Source organism: Passer domesticus, chromosome 6 (assembly GCF_036417665.1).
Source record: "Passer domesticus isolate bPasDom1 chromosome 6, bPasDom1.hap1, whole genome shotgun sequence".
NCBI classification, from domain to species: domain Eukaryota; kingdom Metazoa; phylum Chordata; class Aves; order Passeriformes; family Passeridae; genus Passer; species Passer domesticus.
This window is the reverse complement of record NC_087479.1, coordinates 12,053,913-12,080,467: the sequence shown is the minus strand read 5'-3', so window position 1 is coordinate 12,080,467 and position 26,555 is coordinate 12,053,913. Positions and strand designations below refer to the sequence as shown.

At 39.1% G+C, this 26,555-nt stretch overlaps 2 protein-coding genes across 7 annotated transcripts in view; one reads left to right on the top strand and one right to left on the bottom strand.

Annotated features, from left to right (window-relative positions):
• Positions 1-20,999, bottom strand: WARS1 (tryptophanyl-tRNA synthetase 1). Of its 4 annotated transcripts, none has more exons than XM_064423368.1 (12): positions 20,870-20,999; positions 20,176-20,198; positions 17,426-17,640; positions 16,139-16,346; positions 12,702-12,810; positions 11,759-11,878; positions 10,998-11,180; positions 10,247-10,347; positions 8,932-9,044; positions 7,700-7,873; positions 4,335-4,475; positions 1-2,199 (listed from the first exon to the last, which is right to left on the bottom strand). In XM_064423368.1, the coding sequence occupies exons 3-12, from the start codon at positions 17,537-17,539 to the stop codon at positions 2,041-2,043; spliced, it is 1,422 nt and encodes a 473-aa protein (XP_064279438.1). In that variant the 5' UTR covers positions 17,540-17,640; positions 20,176-20,198; positions 20,870-20,999; the 3' UTR covers positions 1-2,040. The 4 variants fall into 4 exon arrangements, with proteins under 4 accessions (XP_064279438.1, XP_064279439.1, XP_064279441.1 ...); XM_064423369.1 differs by lacking the exon at positions 20,870-20,999 and adding an exon at positions 20,337-20,453; XM_064423371.1 differs by lacking the exon at positions 20,176-20,198 and having other exon boundaries at positions 20,870-20,957.
• Positions 21,000-21,044: 45 nt separating this feature from the next.
• The window catches only part of WDR25 (WD repeat domain 25), a 58,933-nt gene continuing 53,422 nt past the window's right edge, over positions 21,045-26,555 (top strand). For 2 of the 3 annotated variants that reach the window (XM_064423364.1, XM_064423367.1), the window contains exons 1-2: positions 21,176-21,214; positions 24,184-24,947. In XM_064423364.1, coding sequence (XP_064279434.1) covers positions 24,243-24,947 — 705 coding nt within the window. In that variant the 5' untranslated portion in view covers positions 21,176-21,214; positions 24,184-24,242. Of the gene's footprint in view, positions 21,215-24,183; positions 24,948-26,555 lie in introns of all 3 variants that reach the window. The other variant, XM_064423366.1, reaches the window with a different exon arrangement.

The following is a 26,555-nucleotide window of genomic DNA, read 5'->3' as shown; positions in this document are numbered from 1 at the left end:
TTTGATACAGACTTTTATCTGCATTTTTATTACATTGAGATGGACAAAATGAGCAAATTGAGGAAAATGTATTGAGCGACATCTGGTAATACTTCAGTATGTTTTTGAAAACTGCTTTGTCTTGACCTTTAAAATGACCCTTGGGACATAAACCATAATTACAATAGAGTCAGGAATTCATCAAGAGTCCTCTGAGAAACTGTACCATCTCAGAAGCATGTTGGTACGAATTCCTCAGAGGACTTGAAAACAGTGCTTGTTCAGCAAACAAATACTAAATAGTTTTCCTATCACTCTCCTGTCTAGAACTTTCAAAACATCTTTCAATTGTTGTTATAAAACAATCCATCTGCTTATCTATCTAGAATAGAACACAGCACTGTTTCTCCTACAGCATATTTCCCTTTTCTCAATAACAAACTAAATTCTCAGCTAATGAAATAAATCTAGCGGAACAAATCTGCATGTATTTTAAACAATATATTTGCATTATAAGTCTGTAAAAGCACTTTTAAAGTCAATTTAAGGCTTATCTTTTATGTATGGCTTAAAGATGATGAAGAGTAGACTGCAAGAACAGGAAGGTCATCATTAAAGTCCAAAGTAAGTCCAATTAAGACTTAGCTTATTTATTAATGGATTTAAGAAGCTGCTTTTTTCCCCTAAGAATTGCTCCACTACTTCTAGAAAAAAAAAAAAAGTTTTTCTACTCATTGTTAAGCCCTTGCTGGCACTGAGATGCTTTGCCTGTGGGTTATGGAGAGTCTCTGGGAAACATTTTCACTAATTCACTGAAGTCAATGGCATTAGATTAGAAATGTCAGCTCACATAAACTGTAAAGAAAAAGACAAAAGCTATGCCTTGCTATTTCCAGCACAGGTTTGAAACTCATGCAATATGCCTAAGTTTGCCTTGCACTCCTGCCTTTTCCTTGGCTCCTTGAACAAACAATCAGGTTAACCCACCTGTGTTATCTACATCAAATAAAATCATCTTTACTAAGACTGTAGCTGGGCTAGCAATTTTCTATTCTATACAAGACAGATCTAACAGTTTGCTCTCAGCACTGTTCAGATTAAAACAAATAGCTAATTTGGATTTTTCTTCCAGGAATCACAGTGAAGACATTGAAGTTCTTTTGAAGAAAGGAGATAATTAAATATTACATGAGGTATTTTAACAAAGTATATTTTCTCATGGAATACATCCTAAAATAAATATCCCTAGTTTAAATCTCCTGGTGCAGTGAAGGAGAACAGACAGTATTAGAAGTATCCCTGTGTCCAGTGTGACTTCAATTTTCACATCATGATTTAACACTTGTTATTTATACCTAGAAGCTAATATTTGCATTTCTATACTATCTTCCACCTGAGAATATCAAGGACCTGACCACTTCCTGATGACCTCCTCCTTCCAGAGGCACTTGGATCAGGTAAAAAGCTCCAGATGAAAAGTACAGTGAGATTTCTGCAACTTGCCCAGTGTCAGAGGGAGGTGACAGCAAGACAAGTCGGATATTCTTTCTCCAGTGTATAACTCACAGATGTCCATTCTTTCTGTACTGATCCCACTTTGTAATATTCACTACTTTTTTGTGTGCAGCATGTTCTCAGCAGCTCAAGAAGACATACAATCTAGTAAACCAAGGTACATAGTACAAAAGAAAATGGAACTACTATTTATTACTTTGAGATATGACCTCTTACCAACATATTTAAAACAATTTCCAAGTTAGCCTTTATCATCAAATGGAAATTTTATTTCTATTTTCAACATGAAATACATTAAAATACAATGTTGGGCCGACATACATGCTTTTCTGCAAGACTGATCAGTTCTGTCTTGCATATTCTGATTTTAAATAGATACAAGTCCTATTTTAAACCTTTTCTGTACTCTGCTGTTCATGATAATTTACTCATTATTTATAAAGCACCGATTACAGGCTGTACATAACTAGGGAGTGATGACACACAACAGGAGACAACAATTACTTGGCTGTGGACTATGAAGTGCTAAGTTACATATACATTTCTTCAAAATTCAAAAGCCAGCTTCCTTGGAGTCATGAACTGCTTCACAATTTCATCTGTGACCTGCTTCCTTCTCTCTTGATGAGCTGCTACCAAGGGCTGCATTGTTTCAATAAGTACCTTCTTCAGCTCCCCTGTGAGCAATTCCCCACTGGTGTAGGCCTGTCAAGAAAGTGTTGGTTGCTGAACACAGTGCCATTCACAAAAAGACTCAATGATCAGTATTCCTTTAAAATATAGATTTGGATTACTTAAAAGTAAGTACACGCCTTAGAAGATTATCTGGTATCACTCTGAAAATGCAACTTGCAGAGTTGCTTGTTGCCTGTTAAAACATTAAGAAAGTTGGCAAACTTCGTATGTGACAAGTTATTGTAAGGACTGAATAAACTACATTCACTAGTTTAACTAGGAAATCCTGTAATTACTTGCAGGAAATTGCAATTTTCCTCCCCAGAATCCCAGTTCAAATAAACAGTCTAAGCCTTTTTTTTTTTCCCATAACAGGTACACATTCTCATATTTTTCTCTCATTGCATTTGGTAAGAGACTAGATGTGATTAAAATATCCTTTTTATAGCAAAGACACTCAGAATCTATGTTCACACTGTAGTCATATTCACAGTTGGTAATCCATTCCACTGCACAATACTGAAATGCTTTAGCTTAGAAGCACAGGCCAACATTTTTTTGTCCAGCCACATTTAGCAACCATGGCTGGCACAGTTCAGCTATATTTGAAATGACAATAAACAATTACCTCCCCTCATCATCAAGCCATTTATAACACCTGTTCAAGGTGTAAATGCTGCTGATGTTCACTCAGCAAGAGTAAAGTACATTAACAAGAGCAAATGGCATTGCAATTTCAGTGGTGTGGTTTGAGGTCTGTGTGTTTGAGGTCTGTATGGGGTTTTTTAGCCTGGAGAAAAGGAGACTCAGAGGTGACCTTATCACTCTCTGCAACTTCCTGAAAGGTGGTTGTAGTCAGGTGGGGTTGGTCTCTTTCACCAGGCAGCAACTGACAGAATGAGAGGACACAGTCTCAAGCTGCATCAAGGGAAGTAGAGGTTGGATATTAGGGAGAAGATTTTTACAGGAAGGGTGATAAAGTTCTGGAATGGTCTGCCTGGGGAGGTGGTGGAGTCACCATCCCTGGATGTGCTTAAGAAAAGACTGGATGTGGCACTCAGTGCCATGGTTTAGTTGAAGTGTTAGGGCTGGGTTGGACTCGATGATCTTCAAGGTCTCTTGCAATCTAATAATTCTGTGAATTCTCTTATTTTTTGCTTGTTAGTTTGTAATAAAAACACCAATGCTACTTTCTCTGGAAGTGTCCTCTGGTGCTACAGGTGAAGCAGCTGCACTGATGCTGCTGCAGTGGGTGAGTTTCATGTTTTCTACCCAGTTTCTGAGGCACCACTGCAGTGAGCTGCAAGCTGTGAGTTCTGCAGCACACTTAGGCTGACACTCTTGCAGTGGTTGGAGATCAATGAAAAAAATCTTTTTAAGTCAAATGTGCTTCAGGTTTCCATAAGGAATTTACAACAGCACAGAAAAGAGTAGCTATCCAACCCTGCTCTTGTGTGGGAAGGAGTAGAGGGCTGGAGAAGAATCTGCAGCTCTTGATTTTCTTGCAGCTGTTCCCAGCAGGAGAAAGCTGATAAACCAACATGACACGGGTGTTTTCTACTGAAGCTCCTGCCTTCCAGAGAAAACACATCACCTAGTATTGGTGATGAAAGAAAGGGAAGTGGCTTGCTACCACCAGCCCTGGGGACAGAAGTCTGCCAGATAGGCTTAAAGAAAAAGCAACATATATGAAGCAGTTTTCACCTGGGATCAGTGAATCAATTCCTCAGATGATGATAAAAAACCAAAAACCAGCAAGCTTTAGACATGAGCTTTTGTAGTTTTGCAGAATGTTTAGGTACTCTACAATAAGGAAAAGGCAGAGTGTATTATACAATTAAAACAACACTAATGCCAAGGTGACCTCATTTGAAAGATAGGGAAGATACAGTCCTACAGAGTGTTGGAGATTCCTGTGAAAACATTGGGGATTTTTTATTTTAAACGAGACAGATTGGCCTGTGAGAAAAAACACTGCAAAGAAACAAAAACTGAGATACCAATACTGAAACTTGAAAGGGATGGAGAACATGAGAAAAACACCAAAACCACCTTCCTGGAGAAGGTTCTCAGGAGGACTGAGCTACAACTCTGTTGAGGGCTGAGGCACAGCTTTGTCCTCAGAGCAGGGAATGAATAACCCTGTCTGCAGTTTGGTTACTCACCTGCTTCAGCTGCTCCAGCCTGTCATCATCCTCCAGGAAGAAAGTCAGGTACATAAAGGACACATCAACGTCACAGTTGCCTCCGTACTTCCTGTGCTCCTCAATGGTGTCCCTGCCTCCCGAGAAGGCGTGCTTGTTAATCTGAAACAACACCAGCAGCTCGGGCTTAATTCCCACCACAGGCAGGATTAGTTTGCTGCCAACAGAGATGTGTCATGATCCTCCAAATTCTTTACTAAGGATTAGCTGAGGAATGAGTGGGACAAGTTAAAGCAGAGCCTTAGGATGAAAAAAGGAGGTCATTAGAACCCAGCAGGGAAAAAATGGCTATTGACACCTCCTCAGACTGCATAACCAGCATAAAAAATTTTCACTTATTTTGCAGACTGCAAAATCAGCATAAGTGAAAATTAAAAATAATCTGCCCAAGACTCAGTCAAAAAAGTTTTAAGTCCCTTCTGCTGAAGCTGTTGGATAGAATATGTGCTTACAAAAATGCACTTAATGTAACAAAAATTAAGATATTTACTTTATCAAGATATTAATTTTGGAAGAGATGAAGATAGCATGGAAAATCCTGCAGAAATCCTAGAGATAACCTTATTCCTTTTTGGGGAAAAGAAAAACAAGAGAAAGCAAAGTTAAACATCACAAAAGTCTGTCTAGAATGCTTAAAATCAGACCAATGCCCAATTGTTCAGTCTAGAAATGGAATATTTGCTGACAGCCTCCCTCTTTTTAAGCACAGTTTCCTATAGGCAGATGAACAGCACTATTGAACAGATGTCATTGCTAATCCCATTCCCAATAAATTCAGAAGCCACTGGCCTATTTTGAGCATTTATACATATGTAGAACTCTCTGAGGATGATAATCTTCCCACAAATTTAAAGAAAATAAATTGCTAAATTGAGGAAAAAAATAGTTCTTAACCATATGCTGAGCTTTCACTTAGCTCCTGTATCTTTTAAGATACCATAATCAACCTGCCAAGAGACACATTTGCATATGAAGTATGGATTTTTTTTTTAGTTCTGGTATCTAGGAGCTGTTATGTATTTACAATTTATGAACATTCCTATTATCTCTATAGACTGTCCAGTGCTTTTTTGAATCTCTCAAACCACCAAGTTACAGATGAAGTCTTGTGGCAACAAAGTAAATCAGAAATCAGGCACTGATGAATATTTTAATGCAATGAACTGCCATCTGCCACACACATCTATTCTCATATTGTAGGGCAGCCTGAATAGCTGTCTCAGCATCTGTAAAATAAAGTTTTTACATACTCTTCTGCACTGACCTTCCTCATTCCTAGATTTTGCAAGCCTGTATGAAATTTTCTCAATGCCCTTTATCTCTACAGTTTGTGTTCTTCCTAAACAGGGAAGGATTAAATACAACATGCCAGGTGAAAGCATTTTTTGGTTGAAACACAAAATGATTCCTTTCCTAATCTCAAATTCATTTTTTTACATATTCTGGCATCTGCTCATTAACTGAGTGTTTCAGTGACCCATCCATAGTGATGCACTGATCTTTTTCCCTTGAATTTCTCTGAATCCCTCAATATTGTCTCTAGACATAAAATCTAAATAACACTTTATAGGAAAACAAACAAGTAACTGAGTTGTAATTTGCTGATAGGTACAGTAAGAATAGTTTATTAAAATGCTGCCTGATTCCCTGAATCCTCTTAGCCATTCCCAATACATAGTAGTTTTTTATCTTCCATTACCTGTAAGTTTTGAACCTCATCAACTAGCAATGTACCAATAATCTGAAAAATGCTGTAAGCAGTAATTTTTTTTGTCCAGCATAGCATTCTCTTTTTAACCTTCATTCATGACCAGAAGTTACCTTTCCTAATATATTTTTTTATTTATTTGCTATAACACTATTTGGTCTTTCACTCAAGCTGTATTTCCATAAAGACTTGTTTCTGATGGGCTTCAGAAGCTGCAATAAATCTCAGCTTGTCCTTGATTACTCCACACTTTATGTCATGTTCAGATTCTTCTTTATGTCTTTTATATTTCAAGTACTAGAATTATTTTTTTATTTTTTTCAAGTAGTTTACAGACATTAGAATTAGGACTTATGAACGTGGATCTCATTACAAATCACAAGTTACTTGCCAGCAAAAAACCATGGAAGAATGTTACCAATATTACCATTAACCATGGATTCTCTATTCTGAAATTACAGCTTTTTTTTTTTTTAAAGCAACTCTGTAACTGTGCAAGTTAACTGGAATTATTATAATCCAAATACATGAAGAATTCCAATTTTTCAAAACAGCACTGCTTAATCAGTTTCTACAAAAGAGAATGAAGCGTTATGGGGTGGCTGTTGAAGAGCCTCACCATAACAGAATTAATCCAAGCCTGCCCAATAGAAACAACATTAACATATTTTCTTGTTTTGACAGTTATTTAATGTCTGGTTTCACGCCTATAAATTCCTTCCCAAGGACTGATTTTCATTTTCTTTAAATACCACAACACAGGTGAACTTTTGCAAAACTAAATCATCTGACATGAGATAAGAGCAATCATCCTTTGAACTTAGGAACACACTCAGAAGGAAATACCAAATACCCTTTCTGAGTTGAAATTCAGTATAATGTTTATTTGTAACTTGGAGTGAGCAGGTTTTTTTGTGAATTGGCAGCAATAGATTCTCAAGCAGCAGGAAAGGTCTGACCTGTGCTGTAACTAACACCACGCATGTGCTCCCAACAAGGTGAGGCAGTCAAGAGAACAAGCTGTGTATGAGGTTTACATCATGGCCTGTCAGATTTCAAAACTATGGCAACATAATATTTATTTTAAGAGCATGAGCCTCCCCAGCTCTTATATCACTGCTCTGCAGGTATCAGAAAAACAAACATGTTTTGTACACTATCCCAGCTACTATTTGTACTGTCAGACTAGCTGGTAAGGCAAAAGATCATATTTGATAATCTAGCTAAATGTGCATAACTCAGTCAGTTTCTGAAGATGCTTTGCCATGAAACGTATGGAGAACCCGATTCACACATGTTCAAGGAAAACACTCAAAACTGTCATTGTAACCAGAGGGACCTCTGAAGGTGGTGCCAGACAGCTGAGGGGGATCTCAAAGGAGTGCCAGGCAGGAGCTGTGGGCCAACCTCTGCAGCACTTTATGATGAAGCTGGAGACTATTCTGCCAAGATGGTACCTACAGACATGGCTCAGTGACATGGGAGAACTTGACAGGGATAGGTTTATGGTTGAGCTCCATGACCTTAAGGCTCTTTCCTGACCCAAGTAACTCTATGATTCTATGACCTCTCCTTTTTGTTGCAAAGCTTCATTCTATCAGGTTTTGCAGGTCCTTACCTTTGTCTTGATTTGCTTGGGTGTATCAGTGAGGAAGATGGAGGAGTTTGGGTCACTAGCACTCATTTTGGTCTGTGCTCCTTGTAGGGCTGGGAAGAAGACTGAGTGGAGTAAGGCTGGTTTAGGCTGTCCAATTCTTGGTGCTACGTCACGGGTCATTCTAAAATAAGGATCCTAAAACAACCAATAAAAGCACAGAATAAAGTTTAAAAATGTGATTTGAAATCAATTCTGATTGATGCTGACTCATTCATGCCGTAAGAAGTGATGTCAAAAAACAAAAACTGAAAAAACAAACCACTGAATATTCCAGAACCTCCTTGCAATCCAATTCATCCAGAACACCAACAAACAAAATCCATTTTTTAATTTCCTTTTCCATAGTGCTGTACACTCTCATTCCCTTAAGTAATAGGCATATTTACAAAGGTTTATATTAATTCAAATGGTTGCTAAAACTATGCTTAATATGCCTGGAGATGGATGCAGGCTAAGATTAAATTTTTCTCCCAAAGCATTTTAACAACCAGCAGAGAATCTGAACTAAATCAGCAAGCAAGCTGGAAGTGCTGTGTTGATGATGTGACTTAAACTAAAGTGAAATTTCACTTCATATATTGTGGCTGATTAATATGATTACATCATAGTGTCTGTCCCTGTAGCTAAAATAGCTAAAGGTTCAGACAGCGAATGATGTGATTCCTAGAAATACTACTTATTTAAAGTAAAGACCCTATTACTCTCATTTGTATCTGATGTTCTTCCAGCTCTCTGTGTAAATCTGAACTGTTAAGGTTCTGCAGCCTTTCTGGCAAACTATTTCAGTGCTTCTTTATTCTTACTGAGAGAGGGTTTTCCCCCATGGTTCAAGAGAAATCTCTTGTGCTGTAAGTTGAGCTCATTCCATCTTGTCCAAGTTACCATGGAGATGGCCAAAAGTTTCTTCCTACCCCCATGTCAGTGTGCTTTTGCATAGATGTTACAGCCTTTGCTTTCCTAGATGTCAGCTCAGTGTGAATGGAGTTGATATCAAGAGAGATCCAAGACTGGATTAATACATGATTGTTGGGTTAAGCCTTCATCTTTTCATTTTTCAGGTCTTTCAGTTTCTACCCCAGAAAGGTGCTTGCAGGAATGTTCTACAGATGCCTCGAGACACCACCATGAAGCCTGAATGGTACAATATAAAACCAAATCCATGAAAACCAAGTTAAGCAATATGATTTTCTTACCTGGTCAATAGCACATGGAATAAGACACTGAATATTCTCCTTGCCATTGAATATCTGTGGAAATGACGAACTGAAGGATGGAGCAGCTTGGATAGCAGGAAAGCTGATCTTACCTAAAAAACACATTTGGAAAAGCTAAGCAATCAACAGAAGCAGTGATAAACAGAGAGAATTTTTTTCAGAACATAAAATGCACAACTGAATCAGCCAAATGCTTAGTTGAAGATCAAGCTCTATCTTTATCAAGCTTTGCTGCCTTATCTGAGGAAACCTTTTCACCTTTACCTTCTGCAATGTCAACAAACCTTCAACTGACACAGGAACTAATGACAAAAGGCAAGCTGTGACCACACTGACTTCAGCAAAAGTTCATTACTGCATAGCCTCTTGATCATTGAACTATCTGCCCTTTCCAGAAACAGAATTGATTAAGCTTTTAAGTTTTTTTCACTTTGTGAGAGAATTGCTACAGTAGTTACATAAGCTTCCCTCTAAGATCTTAAATCACTGCTATAATCACTCTGTACTCATGGAGCATCTCAGATATGCCCAGTTTTCTTTTTTATACAGGGCTTAATCCCAGCATGGCTAACCTGGAACTGATCAAAATCCTATCAGAACAGACAGCAAGTGGTGGACTTTTACACACATGTGATGAATTCATAATCACAATACCATCTTTTATCAGAGCAATGCTAAAACATTTGTTCCTTGGTTACAGTGAAGGCTGAAAGTTGTAACTGGCATAAGTACTGGATGAAGAATGCTCAGAAACATCCAGGATTTAATATCATTTTTACACAAAATCTTTTATCTTGGCCATGTGACAGAAACCTGCAATTGCAGTGAAGTAAATGGAGACCTGAGTCACCCAGCACCTTGATAATTAGGGTGTTCAGCACTTTTTTTTTTTCATATATGTAAATACCTATGTGTATTAATGCAACTTCTTCTCAAAAGCTTCTTTACAAATTTGGCAGAGAAATTTCTAGGAGGTAAGACTGCCTAGAGCTCCAATCACTGTAACAAAAGAATAAAAAAGAAAAGAAAAAGTCATTCTCTGTTTTGGACTCCTTAACATTTGTGTTTTGTACTTTGCTCTTACTAAAGTCAAAAAGGTAGAAGTTATGCTAGAAATTTCATTGTAAAGTATGTTCTGAAGGAACAACAATAACTTCAGAACCTGCCTAGAAACATAATCCTCCTGCTTTTTCTGCCTGTTTCATGACTGGCACACTAATCTCTTTATTACTTAAAATAGCTCAATTGAAAGTGAAAGCAAGCACTGTTTCTTGTAACTAGTATGATTTCCTACCAATGCAATCACTGTCTGAAAAGCCAAAGATTCCTTTCACTTGGTTAAATGTGACATGCTTCTGAACTTTAACAATGTTTTTGTAGAATCCGGCACTTGTCCTGTGAGGAAAAAAAAAAAAGTGGAAAAATCAAATGAGAAGAGGAGGACAGTGTATGTACAAGCTTTGACTGCAAAAGCTGAGAACATTAAAAAATCTGCAGGATTAAATCACAGTTTCAGACTTTTTGTGGCCCATTGAGATGGTAACTAGAGAATCATTTACAAACAGGAATTTTATGCCTTGCAAGTTTAATTTATTCTTCCCTTCTCCCAATAATTACTACAAACATTCTCCTTTAAACTTCACTCAATGCTGTATTATTAAAATAACTGACCAAAACAAGTTGCTGCAATGCCTTCTGTTAAAGCCAATAAAGTGTAAACACATCTGAGACATTTTGATACCACCTTAAGCAAATCAATCAGGAAGTTTCTTGGTAGTTTAGGTATTTTTACATTTCAGCTGGTTTAATATATTTTTTATCATTTGCACATTGCACACACAAGTATTTGTTCATATGTTATACAGGAGAATGACAATAATATATATAAAATGTTACACAGCAGAAAAAATAATGTTTCCATTTCAAGTATTACAAAACTTGTCCTGAGGCTTTCAAATTTAGACACACTCATTACTGTAGTCAAAGTTAGAGAGAAAATACAGATGCTTTTTTCACTACAATGCTTGAAAGAAATTCATACTTACCCTAAGTAGTCTAAATCTGAAAATATAAAGGTTTTATTGACGTCAAAACCACATGCAATGATGTCTTTTGCATTTTCTCTAGCATATTCATATGCCTTCTCAATTGTCATGTCCTTCCAAAGGTATTTCTCATCATCAGTTAACTGTATTACCAAGGGAACATCAAATACTTCTTGAAGCCACCTAAGAGAAGCAGACATGTTGTATCCCAAATTAAGTTAAAATGAAGATGCAAATCATGCAGCTAAAATATTCTTATATATTTAAACAGTATATGGAGAGGTCTGCTCTTTACATGCATATGCAGTTATATTTATGTGAACAGATGTTTTATACAGATGATAATGACAACTTAAAAAAAGAAAAAAGAAAAAAGACTTACTGTTTCCTCTACACATGACAGAGGTCACCACTTGCAAAGGAACCAGAAGTCAAAGGTTTTACCTTTCTGAGCCCATGTCTCTGTGTCCTGCTGCTGCAGGCAGCAGCTTACAGAGTAATGTTACTGAGTCTTGTAAGGAACTGGCTTTTAGGAACAGCAGAAATTCTAAGGAGTGCCACAAGGCTAAGGGAGGGCTTTATGGTGATGCAGGGATTGTGATCATTTCAGTGAAAAGGTAAGACTGAATTAAGTTCATTAATATTCACTTCACAAAATCAGAACCCCTTGCAATGTATCATTTTGGCAGTTTCACAAGCTATGTTCAATGTTTCTTTGGAAAAAAGTGCTTTGATTAATACAACTGGTAGAAACAGCTTACTTTGTGAACAAAAATGGGATGAGATGACCAACGTGCATTGCCTGAGAGGATGGCCCTCTGCCTGTATAAAGGTAAAAGGGCTTCTTATTTTCATAAGCATCAAGTATTTGGTCCATATCTCTAGAGAAAAAATAGAGAAAACAAGATACAACTCTTTAGTAAGAAATATACACAGTAAAAAGCCTTTATTCAAAATCTGACTGTTTTTAAAGCCAAAAGTAATTATAAAAATTACAGTATGTTAAGTCTCCTAGAAATAAAAAAGTTCCTGTTTACTCATTTTTTAATTTATGAAAAGCATGGTCAACTTCAGTCTTCATGGGGGGGGAAAAACTCAAAGAAAATGAAATCAAAAGTGAAAATTTCATGTTGAAATTGTGCAACTTTTAAAATTGTTTTACTGGATAATAATCTCTAGAGCCTAGTGAAACAGCCAGGGACCATTTCTCAAATAGGTTCAACCAAGCAGCTTAGCTGACCTCTGGTGGAGGTCATGCTGAGGCCCTTCTGTGAAACCTGCTGGTGCCACAGCCCAAAAGCTGTCTGTGTGCTAACAATTAACTGTGAAGGTCACTGGCAGGCTCATGCTTAAGATTATTCCCTGAGCCTTTTCTGTACCACAAAGAGATGCATGGAGCCCTGCTGAAACCAACAGTGGCACCTGGAGTTTCTGCCAGGCCACTGCCTCTGGCTGCTGACAGAGTCAAAATGAGGCTGCATTCTGAGCACATTTCTTCAGTTTGGGGTTCCTGAGGACACATCAGAAACCCACACAATCTGGAGTTTCAAGTGTTGCCAGGGGAAATCTGCAATAGTTGCTAATTTCAAATGGCACAGTTGGTTTGCCTTGGCATAAAAGCACGTGGTTTTTGCTTCTCCCAGTAATTCTTGCAGAAAGTCTGCCCAACAGGACCTTTTGAAATTTAATAAAAGAAAAACTCACCTGTGGGAAAAAAAGATTCCTCTGCGTAGAAAGTGGTGAGGTTTTTGCCCAATAGCTCTTTCTATTCGATTTATCAGATCTGTGTCAATTTTACTGCTGCCAAACCGAACTATAATCATAAAATGTTAAAAAAAATTAAAATAAGAACAGCATAGCTACAACCAGATCGTGGAATACCAAGAACATACCAATGCAGGCTAGATTAAAAAATACATCTTCAAGTCAAAAAGTTCAAGTCAATTTTCCTGATTCTTGCCTGAAAACCCAGCAGCCACATCCAATTATCTCTATGCTAGGAGGCTCAACTCACTCACAACATGCAGTGTTTCTCCATCCACAAATTACTATAATTGCAGCCTCCTTACAGCAGAAGCATTGATATTCCAAGCAAAAAAACATGCTAAAGAAACACATTCAGACCACCAACTTGGCCTAAGCCATACAATAAAAATGCCTAAGAGGATCTGAATGTTCCTCTTTTGATGTCTGAATTTTCTGCTGCCAGACAACATCTTCTGCTTTCACTCAAACAACATCATCAACCCCAAATACTCTTCTGTGAACTTAATCTTCTTTAATATGTATTTGATTACAGACACTGCTCCCCTCAAGAGGCTTGAAAAGGAAATGCATAATGCTCTTCTTATGCCTTGGTGGTTTAGGAAAGCCTGTGATAGAGTAAAATAGCAGTATTTTCCCTATTCCCAGTAATTCTGGAATCCTAATAATCAAGCCACTGCTCTATGATTTAAATTTGTTTGAAAAAAATTTATGTAAGAATCTACTGCTTTCTCCTATTCTGTTCTATTCAATACTAGAATTATTCAACATTGCACTAATAAAATGCAAAATGCATCAAAAATGGCAAATGATAATCTGAATGAATGCTAAAAAGAGATCAAACGAGCATGAAAACGATTCAGCACATCAACAGCAACTGGTAAGAGGCTAAACTGACAGCAACAAAAAACATGGAAATGCCCCAGATTAAGTGGGACATTTAGAATTTCTAGCTACCCTAGAAATATTCGAGGACTGTCATAGAAACTGATTAGAAAAGCTCTCTGGGGTATAGAACACTTCACTGGAAATGCCTAAACATCTTTATTAAACATTCACAACTCCCTTTTCTTTGTTCATGTTCACCTTTCCTGTTAAAAAAATGGATCATTTTTCCCTACCTACTTGCCCTTATTTGAATGTTCAGAACATCTTAGGCTCTCTGCTCACAAGGAATCTGCCTTTCTAAACAGCTTCTGACACAGACACAGTCTGCTCCTAAACAAGCTTAAAAAAAATTCCTAGTGTGCTTTTCATCTTTGGTCTAGCTTTTACCAAAATACAGCTTTCAAATCACTGTGCAGAAGTCCTGAGAAGTGCCATTTTCAAAAGCATATTTGCATTTGCTGAAAATTCATTGTGTACTTTTCCTCTTTGCCATTTCCCTGTTATAAGTTCATAGAGAAATATACACCCTAATATTTGTCATACAGTAACTCTGGTGACCAGGCCAGCCTCGATGATCTCTGAACAGCCATGACAACAGCAAGGGGCAGCTGGAGGCTGGAAGAATGCAAATGCCAATCCCACCTTAAAGAAAGGCTAGAAGAAGGAATTGTGGAATTGAGGTGGACAGGCCAGTCCAGCTCACCTCAATCTGTGGGCATGTGCTGCAGCAAATAATCCTGGAAATCATTCCCAATCATTAAATTTCTAGGCATGTTCATATCTAGTACTGAGCTGACAGAACCCTTCTTCCCAGAACACCTTCAGGCTGTTTTGTTGTGCTACCATACACTTAAGTGCACACCTAGGACAAGCATTTGAGAAGAAGGCCTCTTTCAATTCACACACTGCTTTCATTTTTTCTGTGTTTGATTAAACATAAGCACAGTGACAACTGTCTCAGGTACCACTAGTAACAGATCATAGGTGGCACAAAAATTTCCCTTAGGGTAGGAGCCAATGTAACAAGTTCTCAGACAATACTTTTTATTGTTATTTTTAAAAAGGGAAGGAAAAGAAGGAATCTTATCAATATCAACCAGCAATTGCTTCACATCCTGAAGTGGCTAAGCTAGCATTCTTCTCTGAAACATTTCCAACTCAGCACTTAGAACAAGCAAAATGACTCATTTATCAAATTCACTAATCTGAGAGTAGTGTAAAGAAGTAAAAACCTTTTAGGCTAACCCACACTCTGTGGAAGATGAAAGGTCTTAAACAGTTCCTTTACACAGTTACAGGAAAAAAAGGGCATGAACTGATTTATAGTAAGTAGTTTTTAGGAAGATCATGAGATTGTGCCATCACAATTGTGCAATTCTTCCTTTTCTAAAATGCTCAGGACCTCTCCTTCCAAGAAAAAATCCCAAATCACTTCTCTGTAACTCAAGTAATAAGATTATGAGAGATCTTTTCCACTTCCAGATTCTAATAAATATTTTTTTCCTTCTCTCACGCTCACCTATATTTTTCTTTGCACACTTCTCCCTTTCCCACTTTCTCCTGTTAATTCCTGCAGACTCAGCCAATGTGTGCATACATTTGACACAATCTCTCAGTAACATCACAAAGAATTAAAAAAATGCTGACACAAGCAACTGTCCCAAAAGCAAATATGATTACTGCAGTATAAGGGTATATGCTCTATTGTGAGAAAAAAACTACTAAGCAGACCTCAGCAATGTACAACTGAGGTACTAAACATGAACTGAAGATTGACAATAACAAAAAAAGGTAAAATAGAGAAATTAATAAATAGTTTTCTCATTTGTTTCAATGCTAGACTCAAACAAGTTATTAAAACAGTAAACTGTAAAACCAATAAGGAAATTACCTAGACCTCTGTTTCTTAAACTACAAAACTTTGCAAGTTTTGTAATAACCCCACCAGAAATATTTTCCATTACACTGCATGTTTTTGAATGGCTGCAACTCCTTCACTCCAGCCAGCACCTGGCTGCCTGTAAGTGTGCTTTCTGAAGAAGTAATTAGACTTAATAGACTTCTGCATTAGTTTTGGATCATTCCTGCCCTCTCTAATCTACAAGTGATGTGAGGAGCGGGTAGGAAGAATCCTTCAGCCTGGTCAAAATGCTCTTCTGCATTCCACTCACTGAATACTCAGTCACAGTGTCTTCATTAGTGTAATTTCTAATAACAGTCCTTACACCAAAAAACAAACCACACTAAAACTTGGATTTTGAACTTAGAAGTTCCTTGCAAAGTATTTAAGTCTTTCATAGGAAATCTCCATCTGGGAAATTTTCATCTCTTACAGCAAATTCTTTAGACATGGAAATGCTAAGATTAGACATAAATTAAATGTTACCTATGATGTTTTGATCTGGATTTGTTATGATGCCTTGCTGTTTCTGTGGTCATTAGGATCACTTTACATAAATTCCTTAGTAGCAGTGAAGGAAGAGTTATACCTATGAGCTTGTCATAATCCACGCCTTTAGCATTTGATGTCTGCACATTCCAGGGATCCACTAAATCCTCATCCTCTTCTTTAGCTGTGCCATTGTTTATTAATACAAGATCTTTTGGAGGCAAGCCTGCCTGATAATCTTGTCCTGTTGTTGTTTTATATGACAGTTTTAATGACAAGAGCATCCTCACTGCTGCATCAATTTCATCCTGAATAAAGGAAAAAACCCAAACAACTGTTTGCCTTAACATACTTAAAATAGACAATTACATTAATGTCCCAACCTTTCAAAATCCCACATCCATGCTTTGATCTGAACTGCATCATTAATAAACCCTAAACTCTGTTTTATTTAAATATTTTCAGCATCAATGTAAAGTGTAGAAGAAAAGCAAATACTTATTCATTTGAATATAAATCATCACCACTGCTAAGACATTTACAGCACCTCTGTCTTGCTTTTCAATTTCTGCCTAGGAAAAAAATGCTTGCTTACTTATCAGAGGTATAACAAGCTCAGCACTTTTACCATAAATTTCTAAAGGTACATCAATAAAATATAAATTATTATCTCATTTACTTTACAACACTTGTAGTGGCTCACCTTAAAACAATTTATTCATTACAATTCACTGGCAGACTTGAAGACAAACTAGAACAAGAAGTTATGGTTATGACCTCTCTAATATAAAGCTATTGTAAAATCTCATGCAAGCAATAAATAGAACAACACTTTATTTGACTCCCAGTTTTCAAGGCTTTCTCCCACAGGCAATACATTAAGAAGGCCCATTTAAAAACTGAGCTCTCCTTGCCAAAACAGTGCTGACTCTTAGGGAACCTGAAATAAATTGCAAATTACTAAATTATATAAGGGAGATTAAGAAGGGACTGTCAGTACAGATACAGGAAGACATATTTGACAATGTCTACAATAATGCCTGGAGAAAAGACTTTCATGAACCACCTAAAACCAGGGAAGAATGCAAGTGACATAAATTTACTCGAGAAGTAAATGCCTTGGATCCTGTCACATGGTATGCCAACTGGATGAAGCAGACTTCTCAGCCTAGGACTCTGTTCTTATTTCAAAAGTAAAAACTTCAGTCTTGCCAGTGAATACCTTACTCCAGGTATGCCACAGTCCACAGAATGGACATGAACAGTTTTTAACAAGGATTTTTCTCATTAAAATGCAAAACAGATCCTAGATCAACAGAATACTTCAGCACTCAAAAGACATACCTAAACTGAAAAAAAAAGGGTTCAAAACATGAAATGCAAATACCTTTGGTGCTTTTCCTGCTTTCAGTGCTCTGACTTTCTCTCCTTGTTCAGTCACTCTTTCAAACAGCTGAAGTGGACTCAGAGACTTCAAATCACAGTTGGGGCTGTCAGCCATTCTGCCAGACTGCACAAAGATCTGTTTAGGTACAACTCAACTGAATTTATCCTCTTCCAACTCTTTGGCTTGGAGATTCAAAACAGCAGCAACAAACAGAACTGTAGGGCAAATGTAGTATGTTTTACTCTTTAGTGTATGTGCTCAAGATTAGATGAACAGAATAAGAAAACAAAAACTATAATGATCCACATTCTATTCATATCAAATTGGTAAATGTGGAGATATTACACAGTGAGCTTCAGTTTCACATAAAAATGGAGAGAGATTGACAAGACCACCAGGTAAATTCAGACATGACTGTTTGTGTTGTCTGTCTACATATTTAACACCAGAACATCTTTTCAAAATCATGGCAAAAGAAAAATAATTAAATACATGTATATACAATTCAGAGCATCTCAAAAAAACTGGTAGAGGCCATTTGATTCCTGATTAGTTAATGTTCCTGCACTGATACCCTGACAAATTCTGAATGATGAGATTTTTCATAACTACAATATGGAATTTTGTCTTGGCATTTGTAGTAGAGTACTTCAGCCCAAAGAAAGACACACAAGAGCAAAGCTCAGTCATCTTCTTCATGGCTTTCCTCCAGAAGTTACAAACCACATTGATCATTGGTGACAAACGTTGCTTTCCAAAGAATCCTTGGGTCAGCAATAGGCTGTAAATTTGCCTGTGTTTCTCAGAACTATGCAGGAAAAATAACAGGAGATGGTTAAAGATGAGGAGATGGCTGAGACTAAGAACACAGCAGCCTGCCCAAGCCTGCTCTGCCATGCTGTGCCCATGCCCACCCAGAGGGAAGCTCTGTGCCCATGTTAAAACCTCCTCACTTGCAAAGGTCTCGTTTCTCTGGAGAGACCCCCTAGCAAATCCTGATCCACTGCAGTGCATGGAGCTCAAACCAACTGAGCGTTAGTGAAAGTACACATTCCTTTGGCTCCCTTTTCCCAGAATTAAACAAACAAAAAATCCAAGCAAAACAAAACCTACTAATATAATAACTGCATTAGCTGCTCAGCAGCATTTCAAAGCCTTCCTGCTACAAAATAATCAGCCTAATCATAACCTTGGCTATCTGTACACAGTGCTTATTTAAGCTGCTACTGTAAAAAGCTTTACCTGCCTAGCAAACTCTGAAGGTCGATTTGGTAACCAGGTGGTTACCAAAACACACCTATCATTAAGGCTTTGTTTGACAGCCAGCTGCAACATTCCCACATTTCAGCTTCAGATGAATACCCTGAGAAAGTAACTGAGAAGTGGATATACCCACTTCTTCATGTAATTTGTATATATTAACCATTACAAAATAATACTTAAGCTTTTAACCGAATTTGATCCCTAATAACTTGAATTTTTGCAGTTTGAAAGTGTGACTAAAAAAAAAGTAATTTGAAGGAGATCAAACATTTTTTTTGAAGAATCCCTGCAATTTAATTACATATTTTTATTTGGAAATTGCCTTCCCCTTCTTCATGGGCAGAGAATATTTTAAGTGTTAAAGAAAGTCCAGAATAAATGCATATTAGAAAATATTTATGAAGATTAACATATACTCTTTCTGAAGGAACATGCCATTTATATTTACAGGCTTCAAATTTCACAAAATAATAAAGACATAAATAAGAATTTTCTTTGGTGTAGAACAAATTGTGACTTGTTGTTTCAACTTAAATCCTTACAGTACAGCCTTACTGATGGATTGCCTCCATTCAGAAAGGCTGAAATGACAGCTGACACTTGGCACATACACCAGAGCAAACCAGACTCCTTAAAATGTTTGGAATATTATGGTTTTAAGCTGAAAAAAGCATCTCAAACAAAGGTGCACCTTCATTAAGAAGTAGCAAAAGTAGTGGTGCAACAAGACATGAGGATATAGTGAGTATGAAATGCAAAACACATGGACTGCTACCTAAAGGTTATCTCTATTTACCTCAGTACTGCCCCTATTTCCTGGTGGAATCCAAGCCAGGAATTCATGTGGAACAAGGTCTTTATCTTTTGAAACTCATTAATGCAAATGTGAACCGTTAAAAAAAAACCGTCTGGATATTTTACTATTTATCAAGATGTTTTTTTCTTGCTTTCTTATTGTTATTACAAAAGTTATCAGTCCTAGAGAGATTACATACAATAGGCAAACAGATCTGAAGGAAAAAAAATGATTTTGGAATTGGAATTGGAGAATGAACTATTGGGATACTTAGCACCAGAGTCTAGAATGACCCAGTGTGAACTTGAAAGTCAAGACATGTGTGCTTTTTCTACCTATGAAATGCAGGGAACTTATAATGGGTACTGCTCCTGTGTCCATTCCAAAATATTAAATTGCTGTGAGACAAAGCTCGAAAATAATCCTTGGCAAAGGTATCAGAAAACTACTGCATCTTCCTCCCTTTCCAACTGGCTGAGCATCACAGATCTATGATCACTTTCACTGTCTGCAGTCTGACTTGCTAAGTTAGAGGCCTGAGAATGAAAACACAGGGTTTCACACTAAGTTAAGAAGACAAACATTGCATGAAAGTGCATTATGACTTGCAGAGACAACAGTAACACAACAGACCAGAACAAGCTTTTATGAGCAAATGAAAGAATGCGAGATGAAGTCTAAAAGCACTTACACTCCTGAAAATTGTTTTTCCTCCTGTAAAAAAAAAAAAAGAAAAAAAAAAAGTAAAATTAAAGTAAGTAGAAAATGAGAAGCAGGCATATCCACACAGAAGCCATGTGAAACAGGCCTTGAGAGGCACTCCAACAGAGGCTGCACTCCTAGCACACCTACCTTCCCAGCCACGGCAAGCTTCAATTTATGCACGAAATTACAATAAAAGACTGCAAGGCGATTCCCCGAGACGACAGACAAGGTGACCACTCAGAGACTGAGCAGTGACCGTGTACTGCGCTGTGTAAGAGCAAGGCCCGGCAGTGACAGAACTCCTCGCACGCCGGCGCTGCCCGAGCCCCGCCCGGCCCGGGCACGGCGCAGCCGGGGATGAGCCCCGGGATGCGCGATACCCCGCGCCGCCCTTCCCAGAGAAGGGCACTTTGCCCGGAGCCTGGGGCGAGGCAGCCCCGCAGGGCACGGAGCGCAAGCCCTGGAGTGCATCGCCTCGAGGGGAAGGAGATAAATGTGCCCGGCAGAGACCCTCCACACCCGGCGCTCGCAGCGCCCGCAGCGGCGGCAGTGACCACGCAGCCAGCCCCTGTCCCGCCCGCCGGGGTCTCTCTGCGGGTGCCCATCCCCACTCCCGTGCCCATCCCCATTCCCGTGCCCGTGCCCGTGCCCGTGCCCGTGCCCGTGCCGCCGCTCCTCACCCGCCGCTCCTCTGTCACCACCATTGCATCACCCCCGCCGGCACGGCCGCCGCGCCTCCCGGCTGGGAAACACGACGCCCCGGAACCACTGCCTCACACGGTCCTCCCACCTGCTCCAGTCCCCAGCCCAAGGGAGCGCGCTCCATTCCGCTCGCAGCGGCGGAAGAGGAGCTTCTGCCCCTCAAGGAGCCGCGGTCTGACCCTGCCCTTCCCGACACGCGGCCCCAGCGCGGCGGCTACGACACGCGGAACTGTTTGAGCGGGGTGCCTTGTTTTCGGCCGGCGCGTGTTTGGAAGAGGCGCGGCGGGCGGCAGGTGAGTTCCGGGCGCGCTCCGGGAGCGCAGGTACCGCGGGCATGGGAACGGGAACGGGAACGGGAACGGGAGCGGGAATGGGAATGGGAATAGGAACCGGGACCGGGAATCGGGACCGGAACGGGGCCGCGGCACGTTGTCCCGGCAGCACGGGTGGCCTGGGGCTCTGGGGAGAGGCAAGGCTCTGCGGGAGAGCGGAGGAGCCGGGCTCGGTTGCCGGGCGCTCCCGGGAGCCGCTTGCTCGGCTGGGGCTGCTCGGGGCGCTGGAGAGGGCCGGGAGTTCGCGTTAGGGCTGGGAGAGCACTCTGGAGGTTATCCAGGCTCGGGATGTGTGTGCCCGGGCAGGGTCACTGAGGGCGGGTTACACAGTGAGGCACGCGGCGGGTGCTGGATGTCCCGGTGCTCCGGCACCCTCCGTGAAAAGAAGCGATTCCTCGCGTCGGGGTGGAACTTCTTGTGCTTTAGTTTATGGCCGTTGTTCCTCGTCCTGGGCCCCGCGGAAAAGAGCCTGGCACCATCCTCTGGGCGCCCGCTTCTGAGACGTTTGTACGAATCGATGCGATCCCCTCTGCTCTCCGGGCTACACGCGGTCTCTCGTAAGAGGGGTGCCGCAGACCCCTCACCATCTCTGTGGCCTCTCCAGTATCCTGTTCTTTCCCCCTCGGGCTGTGGGGCGTTAGGAGTGAGGGGGGCCGTGCCTCCCGTCCCATCCCAGCGCCCTGCGGGGCTCTGCCGTGTCCCAGCTCTGCGTCCGCGGGCGCTGCGCCCCTCAGGCTGAGCGCTCGTCACTGCCTGCAGGTAAATCAGCCCTCTGGAAGCCGAGGAAAACCAAAGTGCTGCACACTTTTCCTTTAGCTCAGTACATTGCACATCACATCATTAATAAACTCTCGTTACAGGATGGTTCCAGTCAAGTACATTGTGGTTCCCCACTGGCTCTGGGAGGTGTTCGTTCAAAAAAAAAAAATAAAGTTGATGGGAAGTGTTTAGATGAGAAAGGTGTTTTGTTGTTACAAAAATAGAGGTTAATGGTGGGATGGGTTTATGCTGACCAAATCTAATGGGACAGTTTCTTTCCAGTATCTCCTGGGAAACATTTTTAACCTTGTGTTTGCAGGGTACTGTCTAGCACTGCTGAATCTCAGCTTGGGTTTTTTTTTTTTGTGTTAAAACAAACCAAAGTAACTTTGTTAGTCTAACCCAAAACACTTGTGTATCTTAGTTTATAGCTTTTAGCCAGAGGCCAGCTTCTTACTATATTTATTCTTTGGACAGGATGCATTTGGCTGGGAAATGTGTTTAGCACCGCAATAGAAACAGCAACCACTTGATACAATTACTGAAGTGAAGCCCTTCAATGCTCCCATTTGTTTGATGTTTCAATGTACTGCTAGGAACTGCAATTTACTGTTTTTGAATTGATTTGTTAGTTAAGTTTTCATTAAACACTACTTTTTCTTTCCTTGACATTGTTTAAATGAAATATTGTTGTAATAAATGAAGCTGTATTATTGAAAAAAGACTTTTTCCTTGCTGTTCTTTGCTGTCATTTACAGCTGTCTTAAACTTCAGATAATGACAAAATGTCCTCTAGAGGGAGATCTTGTTGCTTTTATGTGCTGAAATGTTGGTCACCTTGTTCCAGTTAAATGTCTTGATCACTTGGGAAGGATCTGTGATGATGAATGTGTGTGTCTTAATAAGTGCATGTCTTCTGGACTGTGCTTAGAAATTTGATAACAGAATCTACAGTCATGTAACACTTCTGTAGCTTATGTGAAACACAGTTTTAATTCAAATAGATCTAATTCTGAAGTTGAATGAATAATCTTTGCAAGTTCCAGAGTCCTACTCCTGCAGAAGTATTTGTAGGGCCTACGTTTGTGCTGTCAATTCTGCAAATGCTTATGGAGATAACTGATGAACTTCATGTGTCCCTGTTGTCATCAAGATGATTTTGAGGACAGTTTTTTGCTGACCTGAACCAAGAATTTCAGCAGCCTGTCTGAAAGTGTTGTGGGCTAAATCTCTTCAGTGTAATGAGTGCTAACACCTTGGCAAGGAAACAAAGCAGTAGTAAAATGTCACATTTAAGCAATCATACCAGTACTTCTTGCCTATGAACAGCAGAAGTTGAAATATTACTTTGCAGACACATCAGTTGTTTGAATGTAGTTAACTACACATACTCCATACAAATTGTTGGAAAAATCTTGGTGGGATTACTGTGAATATTTATTCAATATAAATTACTATGTAGAATTACTCCACATATTACATGTGCTGTCATGATAGGAGATTTCTTTCTTCTAGACACATTGAAAAAATTTTACAGTTGAATCATCTATGCTCTCATTTTTCTGTAAGTAAATGCAAGTAGTGAATTCAGTGTAGCTTCTGGCATGTCTGATCTGTAAAACACATGTTCCATATGTGGAACATGCTCTGTGGATATAGTTGGAAAGTTTCCTCATACTGCAAGGCTGCTGAAAGGGTCAAAAATGTGTTTACACTTTAACTGCCAGTTGAACCTCTATACACTTTTTTCAAGTCATCTGTAGTGTTAAGAAATAGATATTGTTAGACTGACTCCAAAAGAGTTGTAGTATTTGTATTATAAATGTACATACAAAACCACTACATAGTTAATTAATTGATTTCTTCTCTCTGTATGTGTGTGGATGTACTGCTGGAAGTAAGGCAAAGTAATTTGCTGTATTTGTATTGTAAGGCTGTTTTCCTTTTCATCCTCCTTGTCATTGTTTTGTGGTATGCAAATACACCTCTGCAATGCATTAAAAATGTATGCAAAGGGCTTGGAGGCAAATCGTGTTGCTTAATAGAATGTACAGTGTGTTATAATAGAGGAATAAATTCCATTTCTAAACAAATTAAGAGTTTTGATTTTTTTTTAAGAAAGGCATGTTTATATCCCTAAGTTACTCAGATTGTAGTTTCTGTAATTAATTGTGCTCTGAATGATCAATTCTTTGTTTTAGATCATAATTTTGGAGTACTGCAGCACTGAGATCTCTGGAGTCTGCTGTGTCTAGCCATAATGAGTTTGGTTGCTTATGAAGACTCAGACTCCGAGACAGAAACTGAAAAGACTGAAGCCCCTGATGCTTCTGGCAGACAAACAAACCAGCTGAGATCTTCTGTGAGTTGTGTTCAGCACTTTGCACCTGGCAGTACAAAATCTACACACGAAGTGCACCCTGCTGGGAGCACTGGCAGGTGTGGCAGGAGCGCGGTTTGTGAAGACCCCCCCGGGCATCATGCACCCAACAGCAGCACTGACTTGGCACCTCCCTGTTGTCAGAGGGTTTACTCTGGCCATGCTGCAGGATCTGTGGCTTACAAAAACTATCAACAGGCTTCAAGCTCTTCAACAAGTTCTGGAAATGGTATTTCCCAGAAGAGAACACATAAAGACAGCACTGCTACCCTAACAGGAATTAGACCATATATCCCTAAACGACTGCGTCAAGAAAATTCCAGTAAGCCTGAAAAAGAAGAATCTGACCAGAGAGGTAGCTCAGATTGTGATGTTAAGTTAAGTGGATCAGGAGAGCAGGCTTTAAGAAAGATCTCTGAATTAATTAAGCCATATTTGGGATCTAAATATAAAGTAACTGAAGTTCCCAAAAGCTTAATATTTTACATGTCTAAACATGGTGGCCCTGTTAATGAAATCCAGTGGTGTCCTGTACGAGAACAAAGTCACATGCTGCTCTCAGCTTCCATGGACAAAACAGTCAAGGTAATGTAAAGCAAGATGCTTTGTGGCTCAATCATCATGTTGTATTAAACAATGCTCTTCTGGAAATAACATCCTTCTTGTGTGTATTTAACAATTCCAACATACTCAGAATTTGAGGAGATGGTTTATAAGATTATTATAAACTTGCAGCCTAATCCTTCACTATACCCACAGTCAGTTCCATTAGCTTGGAATTTGGTGGGCTTTTTTGTGGGTTTTAAAATTTTTTTGTGGATTTTTTTGGTGGTTTTTTTGTGGTTTTTTAAAAGAAAATTTTTTTTTTTTTAATTTTAGTCATGTCAGTGTTTTAGAACTTAAGAAGTTAGATTTATGCTAGGTCATTTCTCATTATCTCTATCAGTCTTTTATCACAATGGCCATGAGCACTAGGGTATGCACATGGATTCTGCCATCAGTCATAAAGCAACTAACTGCCAACACTGGAATAATATTTCTAATTATTCTGACAGGCCTGTGTGACATCTGCTGGAGGAGGTTGATCAGGTCAGATGGATTTTGCATCTCAGAACTGTCTTGTCATGATCTAAGGGATCTTCCCACTTTAAGTTGTTTCAAGAGTTAATTGCTCAATACTCAGAGTGAGTTTTCCTCCTAGCTTTAATGAATTTGTCTTCAGTTCTTTGGTAATTGAGTCAGTCCAATAGGCTTTTGTTTTTAAAATGGATAATAAAAGTAATTTATGTACATGCTTTCCCTGATATAGGGCTGATTGTGCCTCTGGGTTCAAATATTAGTCTTCTGAAGTGGCCTTGCACAGCAGCATAGCTTTGGTAAGAGTGCACAGAAAGTGTCCTGATTCTGGCAGAATATATGCTTTGTTGCATCTAACATGTATTTACCATGACAGGCACAATTATTTTCCTGCTTCTAAAATTTAGGACTTTAGTAAATCTTAAGAAGAACATCCCTTGTATCAGCATACCAACATGGTTCCTCCATCTTCTTTCATTTTAAAACCTCTTTTTCTTAAACATTGAATATAGGAAGAAAGTACCTTTGTTTCTCCTTGCAAGCTATCTTTAGTATATTTGTTATATCTTGGCTTTTTCTTGAAGAACAGACTTAGAAGGAAAAGGCTAAGAGATGCAAAAAGTGCCAATGGATTTTTTTGTTAAGCAGCAATGTAAATTTAGATTGTACAATACTGACCCCTGGATGTATGAATGTGACCTTTTGTCATAAATTGTCACATCATCTGCTTAAGGTTTGTTTACTGTTCCAGAGCCTCATTTGTACTGACAAGTGAAGTTATGGATGTGTTGAATTTGGTATAAAAATCTAAAATCTAAGTTGTTACTGCAATATAAAATTATTAAAAAGTTGAAATAATGGCCAGTCTGATTTGTCTTCTGAACCTAAAGAAAAATTCTTTTTCTGGATCAGTGTGACCATGCCTGCTTGGAAGCAGTCATTAACAGCGAAGCCGTTTTTTGAAGAAATCTGACTATTTTAGGTGCCCCAAACCTAGAAAATTCAATATAAATGAAGTATACTAGCGTTGGCAACACTTCAGAGCATGCAGGTCTAAAAAATTAATGAAGGAATAACGTAGCTCTTAGGAGGTGTGTGAAGCCACACGTTGTGTTC